This window comes from Bactrocera latifrons, unplaced genomic scaffold (genome assembly GCF_001853355.1).
Source record: "Bactrocera latifrons isolate USDA-ARS-PBARC rearing strain unplaced genomic scaffold, ASM185335v1 scaffold_7, whole genome shotgun sequence".
NCBI classification, from domain to species: domain Eukaryota; kingdom Metazoa; phylum Arthropoda; class Insecta; order Diptera; family Tephritidae; genus Bactrocera; species Bactrocera latifrons.
Genome location: NW_017537378.1, coordinates 1,623,240 through 1,634,181, shown reverse-complemented (window position 1 = coordinate 1,634,181; position 10,942 = coordinate 1,623,240). Strand labels below are relative to the sequence as shown.

The 10,942-nt window shown below is 37.9% G+C and overlaps 1 protein-coding gene across 2 annotated transcripts in view; it reads left to right on the top strand.

Moving 5' to 3' along the window:
- LOC108975878 (homeobox protein prospero) overlaps positions 1-10,763 on the top strand; it is a 24,628-nt gene extending 13,865 nt beyond the window's left edge. For both annotated transcript variants that reach the window (XM_018944676.1, XM_018944677.1), the window contains exons 3-8: positions 5,798-6,600; positions 6,678-6,776; positions 6,839-6,943; positions 7,021-8,100; positions 8,284-8,352; positions 8,418-10,763. In XM_018944676.1, the coding sequence (XP_018800221.1) occupies positions 5,798-6,600; positions 6,678-6,776; positions 6,839-6,943; positions 7,021-8,100; positions 8,284-8,352; positions 8,418-9,432 (3,171 nt within the window). In that variant the 3' untranslated portion in view covers positions 9,433-10,763. The remainder of the gene's footprint in view (positions 1-5,797; positions 6,601-6,677; positions 6,777-6,838; positions 6,944-7,020; positions 8,101-8,283; positions 8,353-8,417) is intronic.
- Positions 10,764-10,942: the final 179 nt, after the last annotated feature.

The window sequence follows — 10,942 nt, the reverse complement described above, 5'->3', positions numbered from 1 at the left end:
ATTTGTACCTAACTTTTTGATTTTTTTTTATTAATTTGAATGTAATATTTTTTCACATTTAATTCCTCTTAATAGTTCCTTTTTATTGCCCTTTGTATAATCTGATCCCACTTTTTTGTCCACAACTGTACATATACTCATGCATATGCATTTGTATGCGTATGTGTGAGCACATTCTCCTGTTTAAATGAACATTAATATTTACACAGTAAGAAAATACGCGCTTGCGCATCCGCACTAATGCGTACGTGTTCGCCGAAACAAGCAGCCATTTAATTCTCTATAACATTATTCCAATTTTGTTTATGGCTCTTTGTGTGTTTCAATCTTCCCTTCATATGTACGTTCCCCTCATAAAAACTTATATTTCCGAAATGATTTCTAAATTATTTTATTATTCTTTCCAATTAATATTGGACTTAAGTGTGTGAGTGCGAGCATGCCTGTGGGTAAACAAGCGAGGTTTTATGTGTGTGCAGTGTTTTCATGCATACATATGTATGTATGTGTTGGTAATAAAGGCGGCATATGTACAAATATGCATTTATTTAAAAAATTTATATTTCTTTTCATGTATTTTATTGTGTACCCAGTTCCTTACACGCGCTTGCACACGAAAAATATACAATATGATTTTATCGGCTTGTATGTACATATGTGTGTGTGCGTGCATAGCAATAGGAGTTCCCGTATTAACGTAATTTGTGGATCGAATGTGTTGCAGACACACAGATATTTATTTGTTCATATCGCATTGTATATAATTTATGCGTTTCAAATTCTTTTACTTGACTCTTGATGTACATTCATTCGTAGAACCATTTTAGTATATACATACATATATGTATGTGTGCTTGTTGGTATACGTGTAAGCTGTAGATAGATAGTTATTTATTTCGTTTCATTTTATTCGTTTTTTTACATACATACATGCATACTTGTTTCATTAATATGCTTTTCGTGCATTCCCACCCCTTTCTCCTGCGTACCATGTGGTTTTCAAACTTTTACGCATTTACATTTTCTTTTCACATTTCGTTTTTTCGACATAACACATTCTATTCTCAAATTTCTTCACACTTGCAGGTGTTCTATACTCACAACTACATTTAAATATATTTTAGTAGCTTTATAAGTGTGTATGTATATGTGTGCGTGTATGTAAAATGGTAAGTTTTTATCATAAATTTATGCGAGTTTCTGTCCGTCGAACATTTCTATAAGTCCATAAGTTTTTATCGTACAAAAAGTATTCGCTGCTTACCCATGCCCGGCTTAATGTGCTAGTCGTTGGCACTCACCTTTGTTCTTGCCTATTTATATTTAGTGCTCTTGCGGTATATATTTTTTCTCTTTATTTAATTTTTATATATGTGCATATTTTTCTTTATTGCATTATTTTTTTCTTTTTATTTCGTATTTATTATGGCTCATTTTTCCCAAAATTTACCGTTCGAATTGCTGTTTGTCTTTTATTTGGCTTCATGATGGCAGCATTTTTATGTTGATTTCATAAATTCAACAACTAAATAATACATACAACAAACAATAAAAAACGTTCGACGTTCGACGTTCGCAACACGCTGCCACATCTGTCGTGTGCTTTAATGTGGCTAAACATTCAACGTTCGCCACTTTGTTGGCTGAGTTGGGTTGACTGTTGAGTGAGGTGCGGAGTGGCAAATGCGGAGTAGTATTTCGTATGGAAAGAGGTGTGCATATGAAAGTAAAGTATTGCACACACACATGCATATGAGCACATTTTTGTTTAGAGGAAATAAATGCATATTTAATAAAGAGTAGTTGACAGTTAGTCATGTGCAAATGCAAGGAAGTATGTACATAGGTATGTAAATATAGTATATACATATTCACATGTTTGTAGATGTTCTATTTAATGATTTTACTTGTTGCCAATAAAACAATGCCGTGCAACGAACTTTATAAAAATCAATCGCACTGCACTCCCCTCCACAACTTTGTTGCTGGTTGCAAGTAGCTTTGTGCATACATATATATCTCGGAAACTATAATTAGGATTAACTTGAAAATTTAGGACAATATTCTAGAGGTGTTGCAGAATTGAATAAGGTGATAAAAAATTGTTTTTTCAAACCCTTAAACCCATGTAACATTGGCGTTACTTTCATATTTTTTTGTAAAAATTTTATACAAATTTTTAAAAATGTTACCTGTGTCGTCATAAGAAATTCACCAAAATATGCCCGGTTTTTTAGAATTAACTTTACCCACTTTAAACCAGCCAAAAAATGAATTGAAGCTTAAAAACAAGAAAAAAACGTTAACTTCGGCTGTACCGAAGCTAATATATCCATACAGGTGCATTTTTTTTTAGTTACTATAGTAATCCGATAATTATTTCGGAGATTATATTATTACCTTAAACAGTAATCCATGTCAAATTTCGTGAAGATATCACGTCAAATGCGAAAGTTTTCCAACAAGCCCTTAATTCAGTTTATTCAGTTTATAGGGCAGCTATATCCTATAGTTAACCGATCTGAACAATTTTTTCGGATATTACATTGTTGCCTTAGAAAATAATCAGTGCTAACTTTTTTCAAGATACATTGTCAAATGTAGAGGTTTTCCCTACAGGAACTTGATTCCGATCGTTCAGTTTGTATGGCAGATATATGTCCGATATCGCTAGTTCCCACAAATGAGTTTCAAAACGATATCTTAAAAACTGAGGAACTAGTTCGTATATATACAGACAGACAGACAGACGGACGGAAAGACAGACGGACATGGCTAAATCGACTCAGCTCAACATACTGATCATTTATATACATACATATACATATACTTTATAGGGTCTTCGACGCTTTCTTCTGGGTGTTACAAACTTCGTGACAAACTTAATATACCTTGTTCGGGGCATAATTACAATAAAATACATACACACATAGGTATGAATATGTGAAAATACTTACGACAAATCGAGATGCATGTCTAAACTTAAGTAGACTTAGCCCACTTAATATAATAGATTGCCACAGTTATGTCTATACATATATTAATATTTCCGACATTCGCTTCTGCACTTACCAATTATTTTAAATGCACAAACATATACATACACAAATCTATATGCATATGGTTTAATTTAACTTCTTCTACATTTCTTGTGCTGCTCATGTTTTCCGTTTTAATGAATATGTAGATATGATACGTGCACACACACATACTTAAATAAATACATACGTGAATGTTTATGAATTATGCGCAACGTTGACGTCTGGAGCTGCATTTATTTATACGGTGTATAATTTTTTATTCAAACAAACAAATTGTAACTACTTTTTACACAGAAAATTTTACAAGTATTTGTGCACTACTACAAACATACATATGTTCGCACACACACACACATTGGCTTTTTCGTACATTTCGTGTTTTCCGTTCCCGTTAATTTTTTCTTCAAAATATTTATTGTCTAGCTTTTTGTTAAGCTCAATAAATTCAAATTTCCTTTCGGTTAATTATTCATACATGTGAGAGTATGTACATACACACATATGTATGGCTTTATGTGCCTATGCATGTGAATATGTTATACAATTGAAATTACGTAATTAAGTAAAGTATCTATTGAGTATAAGCCGTCGTTTCAAAAATATCGCACGCCATATTTTTTCTAAAGAAGAGGCACAAAATGTTAGGGAGGGTTAGACTCAGGCTGAACGATTGTGCCGCTCTTAATTAAATTTCTCTTATTCAAATTTAAGCAATAATAGTTTCATTAAGTTAACCAAATTATTGTCTGAGATCATTATGTCGGTTCCGGATCTTAATGCCCGTTCACATTTCGTATAATTTCCCCTGAGAGTTGTCATACGTCGTGATTCTGATTTTGAGTATTCTAGTGCTTATCAAATGAAGAGTATTAGATTTAAATTGCGTCTTATGGAAAATAGGCGTGGTTTCGTTTAAATTTTAGACAACTATTACCCGATAGTAAAATGGAATATTATATCTTTCACCCTTTTTTTTACAAGGATAAATATTGCAAACAATTACTGAGACGTTGCGATCGTTCCTATGACAGGGTGTCATGTTTCGCAATTCGACCTAAGCTTCAAAAGACTCGTGTATAGGTTTTATTATCTGAAATTTTATGTTCAACGGTAATGAAACCGTTATTTTTCGTCGTTATGTGGCAAGGGATGAAAACGATTTCATATTTTACTCCGAACTCCAATCCATTGACAGCCGAACAGGCAACACGTGCTGACTGCAATCCAAAAAGTGTCGGTCGGCTGATAAAGTTATTTTGATGATAAGAAATAAGTTTCATTGATTATAACGATTTTTGTTTTAATAAGAGCGCTACAAAATTAAATAAAACAAAAACAGCTTGCGATATTAATAAAATACTTGATTCCTGTGAAAATACATTCGATCCCAGTATGTATAGAACTCGATTCCTTTTGCATGACTACCACGGCACGCTTGCAGAAGTCCAGACGCTGAACCCAATTCATACGCATAAATTTGCCGATACTGCTGCAATTACACCTTCGATATTCATACGAAGTGCATCAGAAAAATAGACTTGATGTAGCCCTATAGGAAACAGTCTAACGGCGTCAAATCGCACGACCGACGCGGTTAATAGACTGGGACATTTCGTGAGATAACGCGTTGACCAAACTGGGTTTCCTACTAAATCGATGGTGCCCGTCGGTGTGTGGCTTGTGGCGCCGTCCTGTTGGAACCGCATATTGTCCAAGTCCATTTTGTCCAATATTCAGTGTCATCATTGAAAGGTAGCCATTCCCATTCACAGCAATGTGCCGATTTGATCATCACGGAAGAAGTACCATAAACCATACCAACCCGTAATTTTTTCGGGATGCATTGGTGACTCATAGAGTTCGTGTGGATTGCTGCCTGAGCAATAACGTATAATTAATCTATATTCATGAACGATTCTGGTGACCACGCGTCTTCAGTTCTTGCGTCAATTTGATCTTGTTAGGATTTAGACCAAGATCTTTTAGCAACATTTTCCACAACGTCGTAATGGAATGCTTGAGAACGACGTGTGCGAGACTGATTTGGGTCTTCCTCGACACCACGGGCACTTCTTTGTCTCACTGGCTCGGGCACATTTTGAACTGTGCCTGTGGATTCAAATTTTTCCACTAAACGCTCAATTGTTGATCTGGCAGGACGATTACCATAAACTGCACGTAACGCTCTTAAAGTTGAGTCCATTGACTCCGAAATTCGGTAGTAATTTTTAATAATTTCAACTCGTTGGATCGTATATCTTTTCATGACGAAAACCTTGTTGTCTTTATCGGTCTACTTTTGCAGTGCCCTTTTGAAGAACCCTTTACAAAAACAGTAACACCAAAGTTGGAAGATCACTCTCGATATCAAAAATTTTGCAAAAAAATGTTTTTTATGTTGGATTATTAGCAAAATAAATACATATGTACGGTACACTAACAAATAATCTCATTAAATCAAAAGTAGAACTTGCTATGCTATGCTAATTAGTTCGTATGTTAGTAAGCAAACGATAATTTACACGATTTCTGTAAACATCTGGTTAAGGCTATAACTGCGACTTCTTTGCTTACGATTTTTGGGATCGCGGAGTCATTATTTCTTATTTTTGTACATACATATATATTTATAAATATTTTATAGTTAAGACTTTTGAAAGGACTTATTCGACATAAATTTTTGAGGGTGTTTGATTCGATAAGTTTTTTTAATTTTTGAGATATTTCCCTTACACACTCCCGTACTTTCATTGCAGATCGAAAAAGGCGACACCCTACCGCAACAGGTGTGTGTGACATGTGCCAAAAATGCAATATCCGCATGTCTCTTCAAGAAGAAGTGCGAAGATGCTGACAATTTCTTTCGCCAGCAATTGCTCATACAAAAGTTCGAGAATCGCACGTCCACTGGCAGCAATGCGGCGTCCGCGCAACCGGAAGTTGACTCCACAGATCAAGTGCCCGAAGTGGCCGCTATGGAGAGTTATGGTGGCAGCGACGGCGAGGAACCACACGACCAGACGCATATCAGCGCCAGCGGACACTCGAATGGCTTAATGATCGAAGAGGACGATGGTGAAATAAAGTTTCCGTATGCCAAACAACCGTTCGACTTTCATTCCATACGACTAATGCACGAGTACATGCAACAGCAGTTGAGCAAGATTAACGGTTCGCATAAGAGCGCCGGAGCTGACAATAGCGGTGCGAATTCGGATGCCGCTGCTGATGACGATGAAGAGGATCCACTACCGCTGATGCCCGAAGTGCAACTACTAACACCAAACGATGAAGTGGCGGTCGTCGGTGGCGGTAATAACAACAACAACATACCTGCTTACGGTGGCGTTGAACAGCCGGCGTTGCGCGGCTACCAGTGTCCGGACTGTTACCAAATTTTTGAAATGAAACAGATACTCAAGGCGCACATGCAGAGCGTACACGGCACACAGGGTCCCGTTTATGAGTGCACGAATTGCAAGAAGACATATTTCTACAAGCGATTCCTCGAGAAGCATGTGCGGCGCGGACGTTGTGTCAAGAAGCGACGCAATCAAACGTTAGTGTTGTTGTTGTTGTTCGAGACTATAGCCAGATAACTTGAAGACTAATATTGAAAACTTCTCTTTACCTTAGGCGTCCGATGCAGTGCTCCGATTGTCACGTGCTATTCCCTACCGGACACCATTTGGGGTGGCATAAACGCACAGGTTGTCCGTCGCGGGCCGCAAAAATGTGCGTAAAAATCAATGTTTTTCTTTAGATTGACGGAAATAATTCTTTCAATGTGTTTACAGGCCATTACAACAACTGTTGAAGCAGAACATCGTCGAGTACAACAACTTTCCGAAACGTGTTGGCATACGTAAGCCCGAGAATGCGCTCTATCTGCATAATAGGAAGTGAGTGCTATTTTTAAGACACACACACATAAAAACTTGACAGAAACATAACCTAAAATTATTTACCTTTCTTATAGACTTCATATTGCCAATAATAAACGCAAAGGACGCACTCGCATCAAATTGGATTCGAAGAAAATTGCACTGGCAAAGCAGCTTATTCTGCGGGAAGCCACCACTACCGTTATAGCCAACGAGTTGAATATTTCGCGCACTTTTGCTTGGCGTCTTCGCAAGAGTCTGGTGAACGGGGTCAGCCTGCATGAACGTGTCATCGACAACAATGGCGAGGAGTGCGACGAAACGGCAGCTCAGCCGATGGTAGCCGACAGCACTGAGGAGCTACCACGGTTATATCCCTTAGCACAACCGTTAGAACAGTTCGCGCAAATGCAACGCATGGTGAAGCAGGAGAAGTCCGAGAGCGATGATGAATCCGAGGAAGGCGAAGGCGGAGAGGAAAGAGATTCTAGGCGTGGAAACGAAACCGCTGAAGCCAAGCAGCAAGAAAATAACGAAGCACATGCTCGAGCGTTGGAGGTCCCGCGCGAACAATTGCAACACGAACAGTATGCAGCTGCAGCGGAGAAGCAACAGTTGCAGGCTGAAGAGTCAGCGTTAACTGCTAAGCTGATGGAACAACAGTTATTACAATTACAACAACAACAACAACAACAGCAACAGCAAAGTCTGAACAATGCGAATAATGCGGAGGGCGATGATGATAATGATGACGATTCTGACAGTGACTCCGATGATTCGGATGACGATGACGACGACGACGATGACGATGACGATGATGATGACGACGAAGAAGATGAAGATAACAAAAATTGCGACGACGGTGAAGAGACTGATAATTCTGTAGAAAAAAGCGATGATGCCAAGAAGACGGAACAAGATCAAGCACAAAAATTACAAATACAACAACGTGAACTAGAACAAAACTACCAGCTCCAGCAGCATCTACAACACCCACAAAGTGTAATACAAACAAATGCAGCACTTCCACAATCGCTATTGGAGGGTACCGTGGCACCGGGGCTTATAACACCGAAGGACTTGAATGGACTGCGTCAACAGTTGTCGAATCACAGTAAGGAGAGTGTAGCTCAGTCAGTGATTACGCAATTTCCATCCGCAGCCGCCACCAATGTGTAAGTATTTCACAAAAAATTGATATGAATAATCGAAAACCTATTTTCGTTGGCTCAGAATGATTGAAGCCAGACTTTGTCCAGGAATTTTGAAATCCCTCTGCTGCCGCCAATCTTTTTTAATTAGAACCTTTAAGAAAGTTGGTGGAAAAATTCTAAGTTTGTTTTCCCATTACCTTTCAGTCACCAACTCCCAGTGAATCTATCAATTCGCACCCCGCAAGGCGCGCAAAACAACGAATCACCAAACAAGTAAGTAAAGTACCCCATATTTTATCGCAACATCTACTAAAAACAATAAATTTCTTTTAATCTAGGGAGACTCCAACCCCTGCCACAACAGGTCAGACAAAGAAACCGCGTAAACCGAACGTTTTCATTGACGACGAGAAATATGCGATGGCCAAGACGTTGGTCGCGCAGAATGCATCCACCATGGAGATAGCACGCGCACTGAATGTCTCACAAATGACCGCTTGGAAGGTACGCGATGCCATTGTTAAAGGATTGCCGTTGTCATATCGCAACAAGAGAGATGGTCGCAGTGCCTCAAATGGGTCGAGTGTTTGTGGTGAAGCGACTGGCGGTGCTGTTACGGATAGTATTGAGTCACAGATGGCACATCAGTTGCTCTTGCAACAGCAGCTGCAACAAGAGCAGTACCGACAAGAACAGCTACAGATACAACAACAACACCAGCAACAGCAGCAACAAAAACGTTTACAGCAACAACAGCAAGAGCGTTTGCGTTTGCTGCAACGCCAACAGCAACAACTAAAAGCACAACAACATTTGCAGAAGCAACAACTACAGCAGCAGCAACAGCAGCTACAAGAGCAACAACAGCTTGCACAACAACAACAATTAATTGACGGACAACATTACGCCACATCACAACCATCCGCCTCGCCGCCGCAATACGAGCAACCGGCCACCAGTACCACCACTGCACCCGGACCGGTGAAGTTCGTACATCCGCGACGTCGTTTAAAGGCAGCCGAGCGCGAGCAACGCGACAAAGAAATAACACGTGAGATACTCGAACTCATACGCGAAGACAGCAACATACAGTATTGGAAGGTGTCGGCACGCCTTGCTGAGAAAGGCTTCCCCATTTCACCATCTTCGGTCTGTCAGAAGCTCAAATCGATGGGCATACATCGGCGTTGGAAGCCCGGCGACAAGCCACCCATGATGGTGGACATGGATCAGTTGAAGGCGGCAAGTGCCATAGCCGGTAATTTGGTGCCGCCACCAAATGCGGCCGAAGAGGGCTACGAACAACAGTTCGATATGGGTGGCGCACACTTTCTTAGTGCCTTTACGCGATGAACAAAGCAGTACAGTGTGAAAAAGTAGAGACTTGCGGCGTCTGGTGAGCGTAAGCTCACACATTTATTAAAACAATATTCAACCAAGATCAAAGTTAAGAACAAGGAATGCGTATTATATAATATATATTGTTTTACTTTTATATACATACATATATACGTATATAGGAACAGTATCTTTCGAGGTAATCACATGTAATAAGACAGTAGTTATAATCTAGTTACATAAAGCAGTCGCATGCAGGCAAAAAGTATTCAAGTTCTAATTAGTGTTATGTAAAGGGACACATTATAGTTAATAATAAAAGTATTTGAGCATAAAGTGTTAAGAAGAAAAGTGTAAAATGTATAACAATGTCTATGCAGAAGTAAAGTTACAGTATTTGAAAAAAAAACTGCTGTTGGACGCATCATTCCAGTTTAACTTTTGCTTTAAAATTTAGCATACATACATATCCACATTTAATTAATTACTGAACAAGTATTAAACTTGAAAAAATTTGAGAAAAGTCATTAAATGGCGTAAAAAGACAGCTTCCATTTTTATATACACTCACATAATTAATTTTTAGTACGCACAAAATGATTTCTTTCTCGCACATAAGCAGCTACATATGTATTTATTTTATGTTTAAAACACTATACTATACGTTAATATATTTTGAAGTTGTACGGAGGCATATATGAAAGACTAGCTTGAACAAAATATTAGAAGACTCTAGCACGTAATAGCTATTTATAGACACACAAATACATATATTTTGCTATTTGCATAAGTTGAAAAACGATCCATTTATTTTTTAGTTTAAGTTCAAAGCTTTTGTTGGCAGAATTTCGAACTACGTGTTACGAAAACTCGTTAAAAATTATTTAACCTTTTAATATGCATAAAATCAGAGATATTAGTTTGCTGAGATACTAAAATAGAATTCATTTTACTAAAATCTTCAGCAATCACAACAAATAAATGAGTTTTACAAATAACAAAACTTTCAGTTAGCTTGTGGCACATAAAATTGTTTGAGACTACAATAAGTACAATATACGTATATAGCATAATTAGATATTAATGCACAACTGGATTTTAATTTAATTTTTTTTTCAATTGTAAATTTTTACAATTTTTTTTAGGCTTCCAATATGCAAATCATAGTTTTTCATATTTCCAGTATTTTTTTTTTAAACCAACGCATATGTTTGTGGCAACGCACTGAAATATTCCAAATGAGTTCCTTTGTATTTTATTTACTTGCACCGTGCATTGCATCAGTGCAGACATCCGTCCGAGTTTTTGTTTGACACTAAAATGTTGCTGCGCATGCGTAGTATTCCGTTAGGCAACCAAAAAAGACAAACAAATTGTTATTATTACAAAGAAATTGAATATTTTGCGCAAATTTATTGTGTGTTTTGGAAAAAAAATCATAAAATGTTATGAGAGATAATTGCTCCGCATACGAGGCTACCAAGAAAGCATAATGCAACCTTTGCGGTTATAGACTAAATATAAA